This window comes from Rana temporaria, chromosome 8 (assembly GCF_905171775.1).
Source record: "Rana temporaria chromosome 8, aRanTem1.1, whole genome shotgun sequence".
NCBI lineage: Eukaryota > Metazoa > Chordata > Amphibia > Anura > Ranidae > Rana > Rana temporaria.
The window spans coordinates 105,126,880-105,152,743 of NC_053496.1; the positions used below are offsets into that span (position 1 = coordinate 105,126,880).

The following is a 25,864-nucleotide window of genomic DNA, read 5'->3' on the forward strand; positions in this document are numbered from 1 at the left end:
TTGGGGTGACAAACGCTTTAGGGTGACATGTCTACTACTTGTCTTTGTGGGCAATTTGCAAGACTTTTTTCCTACGTCATTTTATTTATTTAGCTGTAATGTAAAATGTACAATTGCAGTTATGGTTCTTTTATCATATCTGTGTTATTTCTAATAGCACCTGCATAGTAAGAATAAGAGTTTGGGAATTATTGTAAACTTGGCATATTTCATACAGGCAGCCCCTGCACAAATCTTTGTAAATCCACCCCACTGAGTCATCGATGGAAGACCTTTGGCATTTCAGATTCTCTGAATCAGACATAAGTAGAAAACCTTTCCTTCTTGATCAGTGCAGACTATGCGGATAAAAACAGCCACATCAAGCGTGAATCTGCCTGTACGTGTTATAATGATATAAACAGATCCATATTTATGGGTAAATCTGTTTATGAAATTAGGAAAGAAAAATGCTGATGCATTACCAGCTAGATATTGTTGTGTGTGTGTGCATGTGTGCGAGATACTGATACCTATTTCCACCACTTGATAACAATGTCCTCCATCCCTTCATCGGTCCTCTTCTGATGGAAAAGTATGTCTGTATAAACGTTTCCTCCTAATGTCTTTTGCATCTGTGGCTTTCAAATTCTTTGACACAGGAAGAAAATTGAATCTTTGAAAATGTGAATACATTTAGACAGGAGTTAAACAGATTTAAAAAAAAAACACTCAGCCTATGAAATAATTCCAGGACTTTGGTTATTGAGAAACGAATCTACGCCACGGCTGTCCATTCACCCGTCAAGTGCCGTGTGAGATGAAGAGCCCCTGGAGCCTTGACCTGAAAATATAATTTTTGTTACAGACAACTGTTTTACTTTTACTGTCCTGTTTTAACCACTTGACCTCCGGAAGATTAACCCCCTTTATGACCAGGCTATTTTCTCTTCTGTTCATGGACGGACACAGCAGCATTGACCTAAGGGTTATATACCTTCCTTTCAGGAGAGACTAGGCAGAAAAAACAGCACTTTAAGTGTTAAAAACACTTCTCTCAGTACAGAACCTTCCAGGGGGCGTGTCCCCCGGGTACATCCCACTCTCTGGAACATCCAGCCTCAGTTTTTTTCTGCCTAGCGTTAGGAGAAGACATGGCCTTTCTGGAGCCCATGTGCTCTGGAGATTTTTTGCAATTTTTCGCCTTTATTTGATTTTTTTCCTGCATTTTTGGATCCTGGGATCTACTATAAACTGATCCTTGAAGTCCCCCCATGTTCGCCCATCGAGCATGTGCCGGCCGATAGCTAGGCCATCCATGACATGCCCCGTTGCTCCAGGGGCGGCCGGTGAGCTATATGCTACAGGGCACACATATGACCGGTCTCTATGACTGTGTCACAGTGCGCCGGGCCGACAGCCATGCCGTATCTACCTGCGGACGTTGGGTCTGTCTGGAATGCCAGCCGGTGGTCGCAGGAAGGGTAAGTAGTATACCCTTGCCTCGGCAGGGTGGTTCGGCTGGTGCATTCCTGGGGAGGTCGACTGAGGGTCCGCCCTGCTTTCCTCTCTCTCTTCCTCTCCCTCCTTCCCTGTTCTGGGTGATGGCTGTGAGGTTGGGGGTCCACCTGGGGGGGGGGCTCTGTTACTGCCGGGGGGCTGTGCTGCTGTGGGGTGCTGTTGTTTTTTATTGTGCTTATGTGCTATGTATGCTGGACAGTGTTTGCTGTGTGTTACTGGGTTTTTTAAACACATGTACGGCTGCCATTTTACCGGTGACGCGGTTCTATATATCGGCGGCTATTTTCTTGTAGTCCGCATGCTGTTTTTTATGCATGTCGGCGGCCATCTTGGAAAAGTTTTGGCCTCTAGTGCCTGGAATAACGGCACCAAAGCCGCAGCATTCTATCTGAGGGACGGCACAGCACAGACAGCGCTCTCAGCTCTGCACAGTAGTACAGCCTGTTTTTGGGTGGTGAGTCCCCTGGGGGTCCCCTGCTCTCTGTGACAGCCGTGAGGGTGGCCTGTGGGTCCTGTTTTCGGCATATATAGGTGGGTCAGCATGGAGTCTGAACCAGAGGCTTCTACCCCAACCATGCCAGATAATTTCTGACAAAAAAGTTTGATGTGAGCTTTTGGTCAGAAACTCCGACCGTGTGTAGGCCCCATCGGACCTTTTCTGTCGGAAATTCCGACAGCAAAAATTTGAGAGCTGGTTCTTAAATTTTCCGACTGGAAAAGCTCTTGTCGGAAATTCCGATCGTCTGTATGCCTTTTCTGACGCGCAACAAAAACATGCATGCTCGAAATCAATTTGACGCATTCTCGGAATCATTGAACTTAATTTTTATTGGCTAGTTATTGTGTTGTACGTTGTGAGACAAAATTTAGTTGAAAAAAAATCCACGGTTTTCTTGACGGAATTTCCGATCGTGTGTACGCGGCATTAGGTCAATATGAATTCTGCTATATGTTTTTGGTTAACAAAAAAAATCCCAATAGACATATATTGATTGGTTTATGCAAACATTATAGCGTCTACAAACTAGACATAGAGATATATTTATGGATTTTTTTATTTATTTATTTTATACTAGTAATGGTGGCGATCGGCAACTTGTAGCAGGACTGTGATATTGTGGCGGACAAATTGGACACTAACTGACACTTTCGACACTTTGCGGAAACCAGTGACAGTGCTAAAAATATGTACTAATGACACTAGCTGGGAAGGGGTTAAACATCTAGGGTGATCAAAGGGTTAACTGTGTGCCTGGCCAATGTTTTTGTGTACAATGTGTGCTGCTTTCACTAAGGGAAGAGATCGATTCTAGTCTCTTTGCAGATACACAGGATTCCCCCCCCCCCGTCAGAACTGAGAACTTGTTTACATAGGCATATCTCAGTTCTCTGTGTTCTACTAACGGTCCGGGTACAGGGGGGGTTTGGGTACAAAGTTGCATGATCACAGAATTGGCAGTTAAAGTAATGCAGTGCCGTTGTTCTGTCAAAATAGCAAATTCATCGAGATCTCCGATCACGTCACTTCCTGTAATGTAAACCATCAGTAATTTAGACGATTTGCTGTTTGACACAACAGTCCAGTACACGCAGATTTAAAAAAAAAACACACTTGAAGATTGCTGTGCAAATACTGTGTGACAAATAAAGTTGAAACAACCACCATTTTGTTCCCTAGGGTGTCTGCTAAAAATATATATATAATGTTTGGGGGTTCTATGTCATTTTGTAGCAAAAAAAAATATGATTTTTACATGTAGGAGAAAAGTGCCAGAATTGGGGTGGCAAGTGCTTAATTACCATAAGTAAGTAATCTACAAATACATATGATTTGTTGTTTTTAAGGTAATTTACTATATTTTCAAAAACCGTACTCAAGTAGGTGGCTTAACGGACAAATTACTGAAGTTTGAAGTTATAACTTCACAGCTGCACCAGAATTTGCACTCTCCAGTTTTATGTAAATCAACCCCATTGGGTCGTGTCTAGGACTAGACATGTGCCACAGAGGGGACACGCTGCTGACAGCGGTCACCCATCAGGACAATTAGGAGAAAGGGAACCCTTTACAGACCAAGGAGATAGGATAATTGTGCTGAGTTCAGATTTAGACTTCACAAAAGTGTCTGAATGATTTATGAATGTTATATAAAGGCGGCATTTATGATGATGGCATTTATGTAGATGTGTGCTGGATACTGTATATGGTAATTTTTAATGAAGATATATGGTCTTCTTGAAGGCCTGTCCTTTGTAGAGAAAATTATGCATCCAATTCTCTTTGCAAAACTTGTATGTAGACATAATAAAAGTAACTTAAAGTGGTTCTAAAGGAAGAAGTTTTTTTTAAAATGAATGCATTGTCAGCATTAAGTTAAAAAACTTTCCACTGTCTGTTCCCTTCCTTGTCCTCCCTAAAAACAGTTACCAGGCACCACTTTTCATCCACTGTCCCTGCCAGCAACCCCACTCTGCACTCATCCTGCATTTACAGGCTCTATTGAGAGCAATGGGAGCCAATGGCTCCTGATTCTGTCAGTCAAATCCTTTGAGGAGGGAGTGGGAGGCAGAGCCAAGCTGTGCTGTGTGTGTCTATGGACACACACACAGCCCGCCTCAGGAGTATGCACACATGAGTGGCCCCCAAAGCAAGCAGCTTGCTATGGGGCACTTTGAGAAAAGAAGACAGCACTGCTGTGGGACCACAGAAGAGGAGGTTCAGGGCCACTCTGTGCAATACTATTATGTAAGTATAGCACCTTTGTTATTTTGCTTTAAAAAAAAGTATAGCTTTAAAGTGGTTGTAAACCCACCAAAAAAAAAATGCAAAACAAAAGCATAATGAGCTAGTATAGCTTAGCATACTAGCTCATTATGAAATACTCACCTTAGATTGCAACCCCGCAGCGGTCCCAGTACACAGCTCCGGCTGGTGACATCACTCCCAGAGTTAATTCTATGTATCGCGGGCTCCGGCACTGTGATTGGCCGAAGCCGCGATGATGTCTCTCATACATACGAGCAGGAGCCGCCGGTAACGTCACAATAGCTGAAACAATGGCACAAACGTGCCATTGCTTCAGTGTGCATGTGCCGATGACATTGGCACATGCTGATACAGGGGATATCTCCTAAACTGTGTAGGTTTAGGGGATATCCAGGCTACAGGTAAGCCTTATTATAGGTTTAGCTGTAGTAAAAAGTGGATTGTAAAGGTTTAAAAATACACTATAAGGTACTTTAAAATATAAACCCTTAGGGCCCTTTCAGATGAGTGTGCCAATCCAATCCGCTCAATGCTAGTCTATAGGCAGGCAAATGTAAATAGACATCTGACAACCTCCAAACCCATCTGACAACCTCCAAACCCATGCAACCCGCTGTCGGAGCCACTGTTAGGTTCAGCGATCTCCCCTGCTGAGCTGTTGTGTTCTGACAAGGGGGACGGCCCCCCTGCCAGAACACCTCGATCAGCACTCTCTGCCATTGGCTGAGAGCGCTGATTGAGAGCCGGCCGGCTGCTGGCTTTCCAGCATGCACGTCCAACACACCGATATACACCGATATACAAATGGGCCAAATGGGCCACATGTCGGACGTTTTTTTTTGACAGGGCAAATGACTCCTGACATTCAGCCCGTGTGTACAGGGCTTAACTGAATATTGTTTTTTCAAATAAGCTGTTGACTTTGCAAGTGCAATATCCCCAAAGGGTTGGTAAATGTGGTGAAGTTTTGCTTTGCAAAGAATACCCGATAACCTGTAGAGAGAATAAAAATAAAAACATTTTTGCTTGCATGTGATTGGATGCTAAAAGTCATCATAGGTTTCCCTCATTCACTAAACTCCTGGGCAAATGCTTGCAAAGTGAATAGTCTATTTACACTGGGGTAAATCTATCCCAGTGTATCACTTATAACAGTTGTCTTTTACTTTTTTTTTTAAGTAACTATGGGCCGGATTCAGAGAGAATCGCCTATCTTTAGGCGGGCGTAGCGTATCTCAGATACACTACGCCGCCGTAAGTTTGAGCAGCAAGTTGTGTATTCACATAGAACTTGCGCTGAAACTTACGGCGGCGCAGTGTAACTGGGCCTGCGTAAGCCCGCCTAATTCAAAATAGGCTAGTTGGGGGCGTGTACTATGTAAAATAGTAGTGACCCCACGTTTTTGACGTTTTTAACGAACGGCGCATGTGCCGTCCGTGGACGTATCCCAGTGCACATGCTCCAAATGACGTTGGCAAATCGTCATTGCTTTCGACGTGAACGTAAATTACGTCCAGCCCCTATTCGCGAATGACTTAAGCTAACGACGTAAAAAATTCAAAATTCGACACGGGAACGACGTCCATACTTAATATTGCGTACGCCTCATAGAAGCAGGAGCAACATTATGCCGGAAAAGCCTTACACAAACGGCGTAAAAAAAATTCGCCGGGCGCACGTACGTTTGTGAATCGGCGTATCTATGTCATTTGCATATTCTACCCCGAAAACAACGAAAGCGCCACCTAGCGGCCAGCGTAAATATGCACCCTAGGATATGACGGCGTAAGAGACTTACGCCAGTCGGATCTTAGCCTAATTTCGGCGTATCTTGCTTTCTGAATACAGAAAGAAGATACGCCGGCACAGCTTTGAATTTACACGGTGTATCTAAAGATACGCCAGCATAAATTCTTGCTGAATCCGGCCCTATATGTTTTTACCTTTTCTTTTCCTCCATACACTCCAGCCAAGGCTGCATGCCATTTCTTAGAGCAGATTTCCTGATGGTGGTAACAGTGAACCATGTCTGAGGAATGTGTATTGAAGTGGCCAGGGTGACCATATAGAAGCACAATTAGGGGAAACAAGCTTTGTCACTCCATGACAGGAAGTGCCAGAACAACGTACCTTCACAGCAGGATCACCCGTTATCATTTTAAAGCCTAACTGCAGGTTTTGTTTTACTTTTGAGGAGTTCAGTTTGACCAGCTTGAGAACTATTTAAAGTTAGGCCTCGTACACACGAACCGAGTTTCTCGGCAAAAACCAGCAAAAAACTTGCTGGGATTTTTTTTTTGCCGAGGAAACCGGTAGTGTGTAAATTTTTCGACAAGGAAACTGTCGAGGATCCCGTCAGGCCAAAAAGATAGCATGTCTTCTTTTTCCTCGATGGGAATGGAGAAACTTGCCTTGTCGAGTTCCTCGACAGCCTAACAAGGAACTCGACGAGGAAAACGATGTGTTTCGCCCGTCGAGTTCCTCGGTCGTGTGTACAAGGCTTAACAGACAACCTGGAGTTAGGCTTTAATCAAAGCTACCAATTTTAAAATATTTTGATTGTATTTTGGAATGATATTAACAGGTTAAAGCGTATATATATGATAAACAGTGATTGGTTTTACGCAGGGGTCAAGTCCTGGGGAAAAAAGTGTGGGAACTCCCACCCAAGATCCACTCCCCCACCAAAAAAAAAAAAATGATACACTCATATGCATAATTACTAAACCGCATGCTTTATTTTCCGATCCACTGTACCTTAGTAATCCTTTATATTACTGGCAGCTTCCTGTATATGGATTCATTAGATAGTGTGCGGGTATTCCGTCACTTCCTTGATGCCGCAATATCTCGTAGGAACAATGACAAAATCTCACAGGAGACATTGCGGCATCGTGTAAATGACGGAATACCCGCACACTACCTGATGAATCCATATACAGGAAGCGACTAGTAACATAAAGGATTACTAAGGTTCGCCTGCCCCTGACAGTGACTCGAGCTGGGCATCGCCGCTTAGTGAAGGATTGGCTTGGGCGGCTCGGCTGCTCTAGTCCTGCAAAGGGAACTGAGTTCCTGCTGTGAAAAAAGTGCAGGAACTCCGTTCCCACGCGTTCCCGCAGGACTTGAGCCCTGGTTACGTCTACTTTATTGTCCATGGGTGAATTTGAAATAGCAGTCAAAGCTCCTTAAGGTGTTTATATGAGTGAGGACAATTAAAAAACGGGCTATATGTTTTCCTATGTTTAAACCAATGACAAGCAATAGACAAAGATCACTAAGGTGGACGGGTAGGCATATCGAGGCCTGCTCTATTTTTCTGTCTGGATGTTAAGATGTTGTTGACATGCTGCAGATGAAAAGGGTGCTAATCTTGCTTTACTACCTTGGTTTCAGACACAATGGTACAAAATGTCTTGCCTAAAATTACCTGCATTTAAATTGGTCATCAAAGAGCTTGGAGAGCAAATGTGTGTGTTCAGTTTACAGGGGTAGAAAGGCAAAGACATAAATATATTTGTTTTATGGGGATAATGCTGCCAAATCAGACTTGTCATACAATACTGCTTGCTACTGTTGAACATCACTCGGTTTTACTGTTCTTCAGTTACCAGCAATGATAACATAACACCATCCAGGCCAATGAACACATCAGTTCTAGAAGTTTTTTCATACAGATTATTGTCTCTTTACTTGAACATATTCAAGAGGAGCTACAGTTGTTTCTAAAAAAAAAAAAAAAAAAAAAAGTCAGCAGCTAGAAATACTCTAGCTGTTGATTTTCAATAAACACACTTTCCAGTCCAGGTATTCAGCACTGTCATCACCAGGGCCGGATCACCAGGGCCGGTTATTCGCTGGTCATCAGGTTCCTGGCCACCCCATCTTACTTTTGGGAAGCTGGCTATGACTTCCTGCAGCTTCACAGCCATCTTTTCACTGCACATGCCCGAGTGACACTGTGCTTTGTGAATGTACGTACATCTTCGCCAGCACACCACGGATCAACAAATACTGTTAGAGAGTTTAATTGAAAGATGATCAAATCATAATCAAAGTGCAACGTTTCAAAGCTGCACAGAACCCCTTTGTCAGGCATGTGAATGCCTGAAGAAGAGGAACTATGGTGCTCTGAAACATTGCACTTTGTCGATTGTAATGTGATCATCTTTCAATAAAACTTTTGGACAGTATTGGTTGATCCGTAGTGTGCTGGTGAAGATGTTGACCTGTGAGGCCGCGTACACACAGTCGGTCCAAACCGATGAAAACGGCCTGAAGTCCAGTTTCATCGGTCCAAACCGACCGTGTGTACGGCCCATCGGTCTGTTGTCCTTCGGACAAAAATTAGAGAACTTGCTTTAAAATCGAACCGATGGATAGCTGACCATCGATCAAAACCGATGGTTAGTACACAAAAGCATTGGTTCAAAACCTGCGCATGCTCAGAATCAAGTCGACGCATGCTTGGAAGCATTGAACTTTTTTTCAGCACGTCGTGTGTTTTACGTCATCGCGTTCTGACCCGATCGGTTTTTGAACTGATGATGTGTACGCACATCAGACCATCGGTCTGCTTCAGCGGTGAACCGATGAAAACGGTCCGTCGGACCATTCTCATCGGATGGATCGACCGTGTGTACGCGGCCTAATGCCTTTAGTGTACAGCTAGCTACTACTTCAGAGCCTAATCTAGGAACATGTGTATTGTGAATATTGACATTGTTTCATGCTTTGTTAATGGCCTCGCAGTGTCCTGAAACCTATGACGTGTCCTGGGAGGTTGTGAGTAGGGGGCCAACTCAGATCATCCAGGTGTGGGTATCTGTCAAAACTAGTTTCTGATTTAACCAAACATAGTTTAGAGTAATATAACAAAGCAAGTTGCTTACACAAGCTGATACTGATATCCACAGTTCAATCTTCTTTCTCTAAATATAATATTATAAATTAGTGATATATCCTCACCCTTATGGCCACCAAACATACATTTTTCAGGCAATTTTAGCCATCTTTAATCAGCTTTCAAACACAAAACAATTTAAAAGATTATGGCAATCAATGCTACATAAACACTTAAGTGCTCATAAAAAAACATAAACTATTAGTGGTAGGTTAAAATGATCCTTTGTTACAAGTGTTTAAGTAACCCGTTTTTGTAATAAAAAGCTTTTTTTGTAATAAAAAGATGTCCCTTTAAGAATGTACACAGTAGAGTTCTAGTGGGCAGTGAGGGGTTAAGCACAGTTGTTCTGCTCACCCATCCTGTCCAGTGCATTTGGCAGTCTGCTGTCCTCAATCTCCACCAGCTCGGTCCTCAAAAGGCTCAGTCTCTCCTTTAGACTCTCACTGGTCTTAGGGACAACGCAGCAGTGATCCCTTTGGACAGATGTCCACTAACTTCTGGGTTCATATTTATAAGATCGTACTGTTCTCCATTTGAGTGACATGAAGTATTTATAAAAATAACTACTATTATTAAATAAACATAAAACTAATCACTGTGAATTAATATTATGTGTACCAATATTGTCCCACACAAGGACAACACATAAATCAAAGTGCATCGCAATACAATACAAAGTCCTTGCAACAGTTAAGATGAGTCTTGTAGCTGTAATGATTGGTGCTCAAAAACTTCATATTTGATCCACCTCGTGCTCACTTCACCGTGTTTATCATATAAGCTTACCAAAAACAATGTAGCCCTCAGAATAAGAGAAGTCAAGCAATGCTGGAAATATACACTGCTCAGCGGTCACTATGGAAATCTAAGAACCGCCAATCCTCTAGCCCAGGTATATTCAGAAAAATATATGTATAGGAAAGAAAAAAGAAAGAGCACAAGGCTCCAATAGTGTAAAATCTTCAATAAAGTCTTTCTATTGGTGAAAAACACTTGCAAACATATGATGCCGTCTTTTGTGACGAGACGTGTAGGGAGAAGCCGGAACTTGTGACATTGCCATTTATCGTTTATTTGGAGCCTAACATCATTCAATGTTTGTAAGTGTTTTTAACCAATTTGGGCACACCTTGAACAGGGCCGATTTTATAAATGTGAATACTGATATACCATATACTGTATATGTTCACAGCCACTGCTGGCTTTTCTATGTATGCTACTGCTGGGCCAATAGCACAGTGTAATTCTTTGTGTTAAAGATACTTCTGGGTTGCCTGGGGCACTCAGCACAGCAAATACTGTATCCTCCCAGTGCCTTAGTCCCACAGCACATAGGTTATAGCTCTGTACTATCCGATCTTCTGGTGTAGGTATAGGGCACACAATGCCCATACCTCTGGTAATTTTCCTGGGAAAAGTTCTCTTTCTCCTCCTCTGTAGTGCCAAGGAATTGTTGATATTGAAGTCCAGAGCTCCATCCATTGTGCAGCGCTCCTTTATGAACTATGTTACCGCAGTACCATTCGCTTTGGTGCTGCGCCTTCCTTACTTTTTGTGCGTTCCTGTGCATTTGGCAGCCCATTGAAATGAATGGCCTGTCAAAACCAGAACGCACGAAAACTTGCAAATTCTAGTGTGAATCAGCCCTTATAGTAAACCTAAACATGTTTTTTTACCTTAATGCATAGTTAGTGCATTAAGGTTAAAAAAAAACGGTTTTAGTTTCTCTGTGCCCCACTTCCCTTGTGTGAAGGGGATGAGAGGGGAGAAGAGATCAGCGATGTGCACGGCTGCATCGATTTTTCCTTTTTTTCCTCTTTACACAGCACTCGAGCAGCAGCAGGAGACATTGGCTCTTGCTGCTGTCAATCAGATACAGTGAAGAGGAAGTGGGGGGGTGGGCTGTGTGCGGCTCCATAGACACACAGGTCGGGAACATGCAGACCACCTTCTCGCTAAAGCCATCGGCTGGCTATAGTAGATCCGGTTTTCCGGCTGACTTTTTCCCGCCGGAAAAACTGATCATGTGTACGTGGCATGATTGTACAGTATCTTTTATTTTAATTTTATGTTAACAAACCTCATTGTAGAATATCCTATCTCTGTATATATTTTCTGTGACCACATTTTGTTTTGTTTTGTTCTTGTTGATGAAATATTTTATTTTGCACTGCTCATTCTCACCCTTGTTACCTTGCAAACTTCCATGTTCGGTAAGGTGACCAGATTTTTAAAATGTAATCCGGGGGCATATTTTTTTTTACTAGAAATGGCAGCAATCAGTGGCTCTTTGCCCGTAGCCGCCGTCGCCGCCCGCCTCACAGCCTGTCAAGTCTTACTCTCCGGACTCCGGCTACTACTGGGTGGGGAGCCGAGGAAGATCACTCCGCCAGGGAAGGCAAGGAGATAGACAGGCAGGCGTCTGGCCGGGACTTGAGCCAAGGCACAAGAACATGCGAGCAGAGTTGGATGGGCATGCACCCGAAACTGGAGAAATATTCCCTCCGCTCCGACCAGCACATGATCATCAGAAAGGGGCACAGATAATGGAAAAAATACACCCCCCCCCCCAAGCTAGTAGGAGCGGCGGAGCTGGGGTGTGTAATTCAGATTTTTTTTATTAATTCTGCACTGACTGTCCTTGAAATTGCCCCAGCCCCTGTTCAAATCCAATCCGGGGACAAAAACGGGGACAGACTTCGTCCGGGGACTGTCCCCGGAAACCGGGGGTGTCTGGTCACCCTAATGTTCGGCGCTGTTCCTGTGTGTGTTCTGAAGGCTGTTTTAGTTGTTTTGTCTCCATTCTTCCCGCAGAAGTGATTTCAAGATCAAATAAGACCTGTCTGTGGTTGCAAGCTGTGTAGGAGCATCTATTCACACCTTGAGTTGAATCCTGTGCTTTGTTTACATAGCACACAAACGTGCTTCCACGTACATGCTTAATTTAAAGAACAACTGATGATCATAGAGCAGAACGCTGTGCTGTATACATCTAATCTGCTGTCATCTGTTACTGGATAATTTGACTGATGAAAGAATTCCTGTGCCCTAAACATTTGCAAACTTTCCATAGGGTTGGTCATAAATTAGTGGTAGCACTTATTTTTTTCCTTACAACTTTTTTTTAGTTTGGAAAAGTTAGGGTTTTATTTTACTTTGTTATATTTGGGAGATGTGACCTTATTTCCTGTTCCAGAGAAACAGGAAGTGTCAGGAAATGTCTTTAAGACAGTTTTCATCTTAACAAATGCCCCCTATTGGAAAATGTCACCCCAGCTGCTGATCCTGAAAAAAAAAGTTTAGGTTACAGATGTAATTTAAAGTTGAACTGCAATTCAACTCTTGGGAGCATATGTAAGTTGTTCTTTTTTTTCCCGCCTGTAACTTATGGTTTTGCTCGGTCACTACTTGAATGTACAATGCTGGGTACATGTGCCCCTGCCAATGCTGTATACGCCTCTTTTTCTCTTTTGTGTTTGTCTGAGCTTTCTTACACTTTTGTACTTTTTGAACTTGGCATCTTTATCCCAAATAACGAAATAAACCCCATAAAAAATTTAAACTCAAAGATTTTTCAAAAAAATACCCTTGCAGTCAACCCCCCCTAGCTCTGCCAGTCAGTCGCTGGCTGCCTGCTCTGCCCCTCCAGCGCTCACTGGAGTGCTGGGCTGTGGAGGGGGATGGAGTGATTGGCTCAGGCTCTCAGCAGATCACTGAGGGGCTGAGCCAGCTGCCAGTACAGGCATCTGGGTGAATCCCAACCTTAAATTCGAGATCTCTCCAGAGTATGAACCAGCTAAGTGATGTCAGTCAACAGACTTTAGCTCACTGTCTGCTGAATATGGGTCACAGGAATGCAGAATGAAGTGCAGTTCTGTGATCCCCAGGAGAAATAGGGCCAAAAGAGCTTTGGACCTAATTGTCCTTTAGGCCGGCCATACAAATGTAGCCAGTTCAGCAAGGACTGGCCGAAATTCAATCCATGTATGGGCAGGGTGGTTACACAGAAGTCAATCTTTCGACTGACATTTGCACCTGTTGGAAAATTTCCTCTCAATCAGGACCGCCGGCTATAGCCAGCAGTGCTGATCAGTGTATTCTGACAGTCCGCCACTGTCAGAATCTAAAAGTGCAGTGGGAGAATTCCCCCATCCACCTTGAATGTGTGGATGGGGGAATTAAGTTTAACGGAAAAAAAAAGAATCATCTATAGGCTGCCTTGGAAAGCTCACCTAGTTTACCTTAATCTGAGTTCAGTATAACACACACATCCCTACACCGGATTAGTAAGGCTCCTTTCACACAGGATTTCTGATCAAAAGCTCCATGCAAGTCTATGGACAGGCCTAATGAGTAGTCTATCCAGATCTATAAAAAAAATGGAAAAAGACTGCAACCTAAACAATTCCATTTAGAACCAGCTGTACGTAGATCCATCATGAGTCCACTACAGTCTGCTGTCAAAATGCATACAAAAACTGAATAGGCTCAGATGCTACAAAACTGACATCTGACCAATTCTGTTTCAGCAGTGAATCTACTCACAGATCCCCCATTGAACTAAGCATATTGCCTGCATGTGAATGAAAACCCTAAAGCCACACGATCGGATTTCTGATGAACTCAAATCCGATGGATTTTTTCGTCGGATATCCGAAGAAGCTGACTTTCATCAGTCTTGCCTACACACTATCAGACTAAATTCTGATCGTGCCAAAACGCGGTGACGTAAAACACTACGACGAGCTGAAAAAAATGAAGTGTAATGCTTCCGAGCATGCGTCGACTTGATTCTGAGCATGGATTTTTCTCCAATGGAGTTCCACACAGACGATCGGAATTTCCTATCGTTTTTTTATCCATAGGAAAAATGTAAAACATGTTCTATTTTTTTACACCGATGGAAAAAAGACCGATGGGGCCCACACACGATCGGTTTGTCTGATAAAAACAGTCCATCGGTCTTTTTTCATCAGACAAACCGATCGTGTGTACACAGCTTAAGAGTGTACTGCCTGCAGCATGTGCTGTGTAGCCTCCCTTTCTCTCTGTTTCCCCCATCGCTATTTACATTCAAACTGATTGAATGAGGTGGAGAGGAGGTGTGATATTGTGATCTTCACCTCGTCCAATCAAAGCACGCCTTGTATTCATTGAAAAAAATAATATGAATGGTAGCAATGCTGAGTCAGGCCTCGTACACACGACCGAGTTTCTCGGCAAAAACCAGCAAGAAACTTGCTGGGATTTTTTTTTTGCCGAGGAAACCGGTCGTGTGTACATTTTTCGACGAGTAAACTGTCGAGAATCCCGTCTCCATTCCTCGATGGGAATGGAGAAACTTGCCTTGTCGAGTTCCTCGACAGCCTAACAAGGAACTCGATGAGGAAAACGATGTGTTTCGCCCGTCGAGTTCCTCGGTCGTGTGTACGAGGCTTAAGTGACTCCTGTGATCAGTGTGCAGTGGCAGGACCCAAGAGATTGTGGCTCTCACTATAGTAGCACTGATATCAATGCAAATATGCAATACAAATAACTCCTGGATTATTACAGCATTAAATGTAAATAGCAAGCACAAAGCAACAATTTACTTGGCTTCAAGCGTTGCCAGCATGAAAATGTGTGCGCATGATCTATAAGAACCCACGCACACAGGAATACGTTTGGCATGCAAAAATGTTTAGCGGTCTCCAATTCTTTCTGTTGTTACCGCCAATTGTTGTGTCCCATATTTCCAATAGGCAGGTTCTCAACTTGAATAACCAATACGTTTAGCAGCAGGAGGGGGCAGACCGGCCTTTGACCTTTTTTCCAAGAGGAGAGTTGCATATAAGGGTGCTCTATAATTTGTTAAAGGTTTTACAGAGGTATGTGCAAGCACCTAAGTGTGGCTGTTTGTGATTCTCTCGGCCATTTAAGCTATTTACATCTGATAACAGGTGTTCTTTAAATAAGACTTTATATGAACTTAAAATATATTTGCTCACTGAGTGTACACTATACATACTGTTTACATGAACACGGCTAGTCCAAGCTTGTCTTTAAGGTCAGAACTTCCTTTCATGATGTACTGCCCCTAACCGCACTACCGCATACATGAAAACCAGTGTTTATTCCTTGGGGCTCTAGCACCCATTTCATTCTTTTGACCTTTCCACAGTATTTTTTTTAGTCATTACTATACAAAAGCTGCTTCCTGTATATATAACTTTTTGTGCATCTGCATTTTCTTTCATTGACAGTTATACACGAGGTGTTGTATAGCTGAATGACTTTATTGCCGTTCTAGTAACTTTGCCCTCCGCCCCTCCTTTGTGATCATTTAAATGCGATGAAGCTTTGATGTTTAAAGACAGCATTAATAATGTATTGTTACCTCTCATTGATGCTCTATTAGAGGCCTCTTGTGTTGAGCTGTTATTTGAAGTGGTAAATACATCATTAAAATTCAATCTGTCCAACAGACATATCTTTGGGAGTATAAAGGTGTGTGGGCTGTGAATGCACAACCTAACAAGCAAACTGAGTACAAAAACGTGTTGAAAACAAATGTAAAATGTCCTCTAAATGTGAGAAGAAATAGAAATATTTTGGCCTTAAAAACAGCAATCATTTTGTATGTACATTGATCTACAGAAACCAATCAAATTGCAGATTAGGTTTCTAGTATGCCTGATAATTGTAAATTGTGACTGGGAAAATGCAATAGTTTTGTTTTCCTTGATCTTCAGCAAGTTTCAGTCTTCGTTTCCCAATAGTTAACCTTAGCAATCTTTAGGGTATAGAAATTGTTGTGCTCACTAAAATGATTACTTGGATATGGTGCAAATCTGTTACCATTATTTATCTTGCCAGAAGTCACACATCAGTTAAACATAAGATAGAAGGACTAATTTGTGTGTAATGTTATAGTCACTCGGATGACAGTCTTTTTACAATTCCACTTGCAATCATATTTAGTAAAAAGAGATTTGCTTATATTCATGTGCCATATTATAGGTAATTCATCTTAAGTGGAGTTTTTCTTACTTACTTCTTTCTATGTCTAATTAAGATTTTTCATCCTCTACACGTCTTTACATTCAGATTCAGAATACTTTAAGTGTGAAGAGTTTTTTCTCCTTAATGCATAAGATGCATTAAGGTGAAAAACTTGAGGGTTTACAACCCCTTTAATAAATTCTTGTCACTATTGTCTCCTTAAAACTACCTCCCCACAATCAATTTTTCTCCACTGTCTGACCAGGGCGTGACTCAGTGGATGGGGAAGGAACTCTACTCAGACAGTATGTAATGGTCAATCTAAAGCCAGCAGAAGATTAAATGAGTGTTCAAAGCAGGGGGTGTTAGAAGTAGTGGGAAGACATGCAAATATGGGCTTTTTAGGAGCAAGTACCACAGCAGTACTCGCTCGCCTTGGCTTAGGTCTACCATATTTTATGGAAAAACTTGCCCTTGTTCCATATAATGGCATGAAGAGGTACTTCTTCTAGCACCTACATTGTTCCAGGAATTGATGCCAAAATTATTTTTTATTGGTACTTTTGTATATTCACTTGTGCTTCCACAATCCCCAAAAAATGTCAAGCGTTACTGTCTTAACTTGTAACAGACACTTTTTGGGTATCAATAACTTAATACAAGTTTTCTTGTAATTTTCTCATATTTTGTGCCAAGTAATAAAAACTGTCAACAATGTTCGTGCCCAGCCAACATGCTTTCCGGATTGAGTACTGATTATGTAGGTATTTATAGTTTAGTACTAAATAGGGAATTATTTTGCAAAATTCTTTCTTAAAAATAGGAATATGTTGGGTAAATATCTTGGATAACAGCATGTCTGAATGAGTGGCCTTGATGTAGAAATACCCAGCTCAATCCTTGCACGCATTAGGAAAGATTTGAACATCACAAAGACTGAGTAAGGATCATTTGTATAGGAGTTAACCACTTAGCAATAGAGAGCATTTCCAACCACCAAGTGCAAATAGAGATTTTCCAGCTTGCAAGGAAATCTGTTTGTGAGCTGGTGCCATCCCTTTCCTTCCTATGGCAAAAACAAAATGTAGTGTTCACCTTGGGGGTACTATACTTATTGCTCAGCTGAACTGGAAAAAAATTTGTTGTAGGTCCTGGTAGCACTACAATGGAGAAGAAGATGTATAGATATCTCACTATACATTATTCTCTATAAAATATCTTCCTAAAACTGCAAATGCTATATAAACTGAAATGAGGGAAACTTTTTTAAGGGCACAAGAAGTGGAAAATTAGCTTGGAAGGATGAAAACCTCACTATCTGTTTTTTTTCTTACTCATTGTACTACTGGGAGAATGATCATGGGGTATTTTGCTTCAACATCCAGAGAAATATAGCTATACTGTTATTGGGGATCTCTTGGTGTTAATGCAGAGGGGGGCTCATCTAGAAATGCAAGTTTAGAGGGGAACACCGGTTTAAGACTACCAAGTTGGTCTGTCTCTGGTTACCAATGTTTTTCTATCTGCATACCTCCCAACTTTCTGAGATAAGAAAAGGGAATGCCTTTTAGTACAAAGTATGTAGGAATGGAAACCCCCCACCATGCTCCCATTATATGAACCACAACGAATGGTTAAATTATGAAAAATGAATGGGTAAACCCACAAGTGCTTTTTTTTTACTTTTTTTTTTGTTTTTTTCTTTATCACTTTACTTTTCCTTGCTTTTCATAGTAACATCTGCAATAATTTATATGTTGGATGAACATGAAAGATCTAGTACGGTATAATAACATTTTTTGTTAGTTAAATAGTACAATGTTTTATAGTGGTTTAAACTTAGAAAAAAAGGCACAAAGAGGAACAGATTAAGAGGGACAACTGAGGAACAAGAAGGGATAAAGGGATTTGGCTCAAAATAAAGAACAGTTGGGAGGTATGCATCTGTGACAGGGCTCCATCTACTTATGGAAATGGCAACAAAATAAAAGCCAAAAACAGTTGCCATGACCAGACCAGAATCAGGAGGTAAGCCTCAAACCCATGGCTTAGCTGCGAAGTGTGGCAGCTCTCATGCTATGAAAAAAATGCTAAGTTTATAATTATTTACACCTGCCCATTCAGCTGGATATTACTAGAGTATACCCCCATCCTAAACATGTGTCATCCAGCACTGTAACTGAGACCTAGCAGGAAAGTAATCTTGAGGTGCATTGGCACATGTATGTGTGGAGGGTATAGAAGGGCACTGCACCTGCCCACATTACGCCTGGCTCAGTCTCATACAGGAAACAGGATCCTGCAGAATGCAGAGGTGCAAAGTCTTTTTTGGTTCAATACATTTATAAGCAGGTGCTCTGACAGGAAAACCTAATCCAGCATATTAAATCCCAGCTGACATTATGGAGAAATCAGAAGCAGTACTTCATAAGAGAGACTTAAACAGGAACAGTTGTATTAAGCTCAGATCTGATAAAAAATCAACATGTGCATGCATCACTGTACATTGAAGTAATTAAGCTTGGTTTTTCCATCTTCTACCAAAAGTGTTTATAATGATAATGATTATGTCATGAAATGAGCCATGTAATGTAAATGCCGCACTTTATAACATGTTTTCCTGCTGTGTTTCTCTACAGAAACTGAAATCTCATCTACCAAGACTTCGAGAGACAAGAGATACGAGTGTAAAGTGTATATGTCCACCTGGTAAGAGCCTTTTTATGTTACATTATCTGATTGTTTTCCAAAAAAGTACATGATAGCTATGGATTTAGGGTGAAAATACACAGGTTAGTAATTACAACCAATTGGAGGCATTTTTTCCATCGACTAGGCCATGGAAAAGTGATAAGTACTTGCTATTGCATGCAGAGATTTTGTGCAAGAGAACATTTTAACGGCATGTGTGCCTTATCCATTTGTTGGCCAAGTCAGGGATTAGATTGCAGTGGTCCGAATGCTCACAGTTCAAAGGAGCATATACTGATCCTAAATGTCTGGCAGATCTGCATATCAGAGGCCACCCTGGGCAACCAAATGTCCTATATGGGAAACCAAGTCTTAAGGCTAAAGGGAAACCATAATTTATATATATATATATATATATATATATATATATATATATATATATATATATATATATATATATATATATATAGTATCTATAAAATGTATATACATTTTAGCAGTAAATGCTAATTTTTATTAAAAGAAATAACAGAAAACTATGGACATTTTATAAAGCTTATTGAGCTTATGTCAAGTGTTGATAAGCAGGCGCTTTTTCCAATTTGTCTGATATTGAAATTATCACTATAGAGAGCATTTACAAATGTGTATATGTAATACAAAATTCTAAATATATAAAAGCAAATAAATAAAATCTGACAATAGCATACAAATGACTTCCTGATAACTGTAACCATAATAACCTATAGTGTACATTTACCGAAAATACACTGTAGTTTCCCTTTAATTAATAGCTTGGTCCAAGAGTGGTGAATGTGCAGTAACAGCAGACATAAATCAGTTTTTAGCATTTTAATTCTTGAGGGCTAATTGAATTGATAACTGTGGGTACATAGATCATTACCATTTGTGTATTTTCATTGAGTAAACAATGAATTTCTTTTAGGTAAACTATTACATGGCCATTGCTTTTATATGGAACATAGATTTTGGCTTATGTTCTTTATCTCCAAGAAAATCTATTCTGTGCAAAATTATTAAAGTGATTTGGCTATGAAAATAACACTTAAACTAAGCCTTAACTACAATGTAAATGGTAGCACCCTAAGGTGCCTGATGTTACCTTTGCCTTATTGTGAGCATATAGATAGATAGATAGTTAGACAGACAGATAGCTAGATGAAGAGGGGGTTAGCAGATGTATAAACAGCCATGTATTTTCTTTATAGTCGCAGGGTTTTTATTTTACATTTTTGTGTAGATTTACTATAGATAACATACATAACATTTTTATTTTTATTTCATTGCACCCCACCAGAGTGCTGATTGGGCAACAAAAGAATAGAAGCACACTGATAAGGTCATCCCTTTTGCTGCCCCCTCCTGTAAGCAGGCACCTAGTGTTCCAGTGTTAGACCAGCAACCCTGAATCTGCAGAAGATTATGGGAAACAAACAGTTTTTTTTTGTTAATACATAAACAAATAAAAGTTTTATATATATATATATATATATATATATATATATATATATATATATATATATATATATATATATATATATATATATATATATACAGTATTTACCTAGAGGTCAGTATTTACCTGGAGTTCAGTTTCATAGCAATTGCAGTTCACCCATCAATGCAAAAAAACAATCAGCGATATGTAACTGTTCCAGCAGCATACACTACAACTTGTGGTATTGTCATAAGATCTACAGCTATATGACCATACATGACCATACGTGAAACTGATATAGCGAATTCAGTTTCCCGGAACACACATATACTGGATACTGAGCAACTAAATCTTATGGAAATGTTCCTGGTAAAAGCAATGCCACTTAGCACACAGTTTGTGTTTGTAGTTGAACTTTGACCCTAGCAAAACCTCAGCGGTAATCAGGGTCATTTACCACTGACCTGACCCCTCTCTCTTAATATTCATCAAAACCAGGTCTCTCAGAAAACCATTCCAATGTAATGATACTCATGTGTTGTTTGATACCATTGCTTGACCTTTGTGCATGCCTTGTTCCTTTATACTGTCACTGCCATAGGCTGAGTTTTTGTCTTCCTTTGCGCTGCATTATTTTCCCAAAAATTGTCAAAGTTGCTTAAATCATTGGTTCTCAGCACTTTTAATTTTGCCACTCATATCATGTACACAATACCCTTGGGGTAATAATTTATTCATTGGATACAAGTTTTAATGACTATTTTATCTAAACAAGAAACTACCTATTGTATATAAAATGATTAAAACCCAAAATATACCGTAGTTATCAGGCAGGACAGATATTTATACTTCATCCTTCCTTTAGATGTGCTAAGAACCTCTGATTTTCAAGAAACATACAAGATTTTTTTTAAAGGCAGTGCAAATCATAGCATTTAATTTTAGATTTATGGTTACTGCTGTCAGATCTGTATAGATGTGTTAATGTTTGTACTGTCTTGTTAAGCTTCATAGTTTATACTCTTTGTAATGTTTACATCATTTTCAAATGCTTTGCATTGTGCAGTCCAGTGCTTTCTGTGTTATGTCTATTTTGTCTTTTAAAAAGAGAAATAATGTCTATCCAAGCATACTGGATATTGACATTGTGACCCACTTCCTCATGTGGAAATCCAGATACTCTTAAGTCCACTTTTGTGGAGGTCAAATAGTGAAGAATACATATATGTATATGGTTGCTTCCAGGATATTCTGAACTTTGAGGCTAGTGATGTTTTGTGGCTGGATGGTTTAAAGTACTGAATTCACACACATTGTACACTTCTGTTTTTCACATTTTGCTGCTTTACCAAGAATGACAGGTCATTAAATACGTTTACTAATTGTTTTACATTGTGTGGAAAGATAGCAAAAAGATCCACCTGGGTGTTTTCTATACAAGTTTCATATATCTGTTAACACCAAATAAATTTCCCGATGACTTGTATATCTAAAGCTGACCACACACAGACATTATCAGGCAAATTCAACTAAAGATGGCCATACACCAGTAGCATTTGTTCAAACATTTTATTTTTTAGAATGTTCATTAAATCTGCTGATAGTTAATTGGTCAAATAGACAATTGTTTTTGACCACAGTGACTAGAAAAACTGATAGATGGGTATAGAAAAGATCTCAAACACATGAAATTATAACAGTGGATGTAGTTTTCTTCAGGAAATTTCATTCATTCCAAGATCGAATATTAAAAGAAAAGACTTTTGAGTGACATTTATAATGATGGCATTTTTGGTGTACTGATGAGATTTGTTGAAAAAATTGGTGTAAGGCTAGCTTAACCACTTAACCCCCGCACCATATTGCTGGCCAAAGACCAGAGCACTTTTTGCGATTCGGCACTGCGTCGCTTTAACTGACAATTGCGCGGTCGTGCGACGTGGCTCCCAAACAAAATTGGCGTCCTTTTTTCCCACAAATAGAGCTTTCTTTTGGTCGCATTTGATCACCTCTGCGGGTTTAAAAATGCATTGGATTACTATAAAAATGCCACTGGCAGTGAAGGGGTTAACACTAGGGGGCGGGGAAGGGGTTAAGTATGTCCCTGGGTTTGTTCTAACTGTAGGGGGGGTGGCCTCACTAGGGGAAATGACCGATCTTCTGTTCATACATTGTATGAACAGAAGATCAGCATTTCTCCCCCTGACAGGACTGGGAGCTGTGTGTTTACACACACAGCTCCCGGTCCCCGCTCTGTAATGAGCAATCGCGGGTGCCGGCAGCGATCGTGTCCGCCGGGCATGCGCACGGGGGTCGGGGGGAGCGGGGGCCTGCGCGAGAGCCAACGTTATATTACGTGCTCTCGGGCAGGGGAGCCAACTTGCCGCCGTAAAACGACGGTGGGCGGTCGGGAAGCAGTTAACAAACTATCATGAAAGTTACTAAATTTATGAATGCAGCCTACCTAAAAGTTTCTATAAACACACGTTTGTTGTGGATGGTCGCAAAAGGGATTTATAGGCAAGCTGTGATTTATTGTCCACATCTACAACTGAATGAAAAAAACGAAAGTTGGCCATATATGTAAAATTTCATATATTCCCCCATCCATGCTGAGGAAAATGGTTACCACCACTGTCAATATACCTTAAAGCCTAAACGCTCAGAAAAGTGGATGTAAAAACGTCCAAAAACGTCCATGCAAATGAAGCCTTATAGTACATGTCCAGCCGATTTTTTTTGTTTGTTTTGGATAGTGTGGGCATTGATGATAACCCCCTTCGGGTTTTGACTTATATCTTTGGTTCTGTTGGAGACATTTCCACTCATTTACTGTCACATTGAGAACGGTGTCACCAGACAGGGGAGGGAAAATCTGCAAGAGTGTCCCAGACAGCAATAAAAAGCTGCTGGGAGTTTTTCGCTTTTCCAGACTGAAAAGTGAGCATTTTATTTTTGCATATGGTGCTGCTAGTGATTTTCCCTCATCTCCTGTGTTGTGAAACCGTTGTCAAAGGGGCAGGATATAAGTAGAAATCTGATGAAGGTGTAATCCTTTCTCGCTCTTCAAAACTAAAATAAAAAGTATTTTTGACTGGACACATCCTTTAATGTGCAGCACTGGATTACATTAATGTTGTTATTGTTTTTCCAACTCTTTATGGTTTCTGAACTAACCCAATAGAAAGCCACAGGGAGTCATCTGTTGTGTGGGTGCAAAGCATCAGAACCACTTGTAAGACTGAGTCAGTGGCCTCTGGCAGGTGTAAGGTATTAGCCTTGCTGCACTCCTCACTTCATGCATGCTTTTATTAAATAATGACAGCTGATGAGATTAAATTCCTCTGGTGGTCTCAACTGTAGAAACACAGTGCTAAGATTGCTTTCATACAAATGATTAATAGAGAATGATTCTGCTGGGAAGAAGACAGTGGTGACCAGCATGCAGCAGCCTCCTGGGATAGTTGCCATTCCCTACATGGCTAAAAGGAGAATATGTGGAGTCACCAAGACTTGTGCAATGGTATCACTGGATGACATACAGTAGCTGCCAACTGTCCCTGATTTTCAGGGACTGTCTTACAATTTGTACTAGGAACATTATGTCCCTGAAAAAGTGTCTGGGTTTTAGTTATGGCTGATTGCAGAATAAAAGGCTTGCTTATCCACATAAAAAAAATAACGGTATAAAAATAAAACAGTCCAGTCTCTGAATCATTAAAATACACAAAACAGCGCTGAAAATTAAATAAGTAATAATGGACCCGTGGTTAAAACCACTGATGTAAAGTCTTGAACGTAGTAAAGGTGATGTAAATAGTTCAAAGTATTGAATGGTGTATAAAAGCGATTGTCCTAGCGTGCACCTTCCGCCAAAAAGACCAATAATCGCAATCCACAGCGTGATGCACACTCCATCAGGGGGCAAACTCACCAGAAGCCTATAGTAAATGGACCTTAAAGGAACAATGAAGGCAGAAAATAACAAACATAATACATGTGTTATACTTACCTCCACTGTGCAGCTCGTTTTGCTCGTTTTGTCCCCAAACCCGGTCTTCTGGGGTCCCTCGGCAGCTGTCTCGGCTCCTTCTCACAAAAGCTTTCCACCTTCATGCAAGTTCCCTCACATGATGGAAAGCTCTTGCGAGCGTGCTCCCGTGATACAGCGGTGGCAATAGCCGCCGACTGTATCACTCGGCCCCACCCCCGGTGCGCCGCATCATTGGATGTGATTGACAGCAGCGCCAGCCAATGGCTGCGCTGCTATCAATCCGTCCAACCTAGCCAATCAATGGCTAGGCTGGGAACAGGATGATGGGGATGCGCGTGGGACTTTCGAGGGGTGAGGTAAGTAAAACGGGGGGCGGGGGGGGCCGTGCTGTCGGATGTTTTTTCACCTTAATGCATAGGATGCATTAAGGTGAAAAAACATTTACCTTTACAACCCATTTAAGTAAAATGTCTCATCAGCCACTTTATATTGGATCATCACCATCCAGCAGGATCAACCAGTGCAGGGCCTCCAACCTGCTGCTGTTCCCTGCGCTACCGCTGAACTCTCATATTCTTACTTATCCACATGTTGTAGTCAGTTATTACCACATTTTCATCTTTATGTAGACTTTATGTAGACTTTTTCAGTTAAAGCTGAGCTTAAAAGAGAAATATGTTTTTTTTTTGCAGTTTCATACTTACCTAGGTGGATGCAGCATTGGTCTGATGCTGCATCTGTTCCCCACCGCCTCTGCACTGAGAACCAAGCTATCAAACACAGCTGATGGCTCGGTTCTTACAGCTCCCCGAGCAGAAAGCTTCTGACTGTCAATCAGCAGCTCTCTGCTCTGCCCCCCCACGCTCACTGGAACGCTGAGCTGTGGAGGGGCGGGGAGTGACCGTTTCAGGCTCTCGGTGGCTCGCTGAGAGTCTGAGATGAGTATCAGTCCAGGCACCTGGCGGATCCATACTTTATTGTCGTGATGACGCGGTGCCTGGACTGATTTCTGTGACTACGGCAGAGAGCAGACTTCAGCCCACTCAAAACAAATTGCACTCCTGTGACCCATAGGAGAAGCCCAGCCAATCGAGCTCAGGCTGGACTTCTCCTTTTAAGTGATTTATTTTTCAGCACCAGGGATAGTATTTACATGAATGATGAGTGTCCCATGTGCTAGTGGCTGCTCTTTTCTTTGAAATATTCTGTACTCTGCCCAACCCAGCAACCCTCCACCTCCAGCTGTCATCTTCCAGGTGTTTGGGGTTTATTATGAGCAGGTTCATCTGCGACAGGCACTCGCCAAAAGTGCTGACTGTGCCTGTCCTTTTTTCCCCTCTCCATCCTTCCTAGAAGCTGGACTATCGGTTCACGCAATGAAAAGTACTCTATGAATGGAGGAGGTGGACCTTTCATTCATCTACTGGTCCCCTGTTTATAGATAGCTTTTTATTGAGGGAACTGATAATACGGTTTCTTTGAATGGTGAAGGGGTCAGAAAGGGTGGGCATTGTCACAGGTGTAGGGGGCAGATCCGAGGGCAGAAGTTGGAAGATTTTAATGGA

General features: G+C 41.4%; 1 protein-coding gene across 6 annotated transcripts in view; it reads left to right on the forward strand.

Moving 5' to 3' along the window:
* COL13A1 (collagen type XIII alpha 1 chain) overlaps window positions 1-25,864 on the forward strand; it is a 352,395-nt gene that overhangs the window by 41,208 nt on the left and 285,323 nt on the right. For all 6 annotated transcript variants that reach the window (XM_040320468.1, XM_040320470.1, XM_040320469.1 and 3 more), the window contains exon 2: window positions 18,795-18,864. In XM_040320468.1, the coding sequence (XP_040176402.1) occupies window positions 18,795-18,864 (70 nt within the window). The remainder of the gene's footprint in view (window positions 1-18,794; window positions 18,865-25,864) is intronic.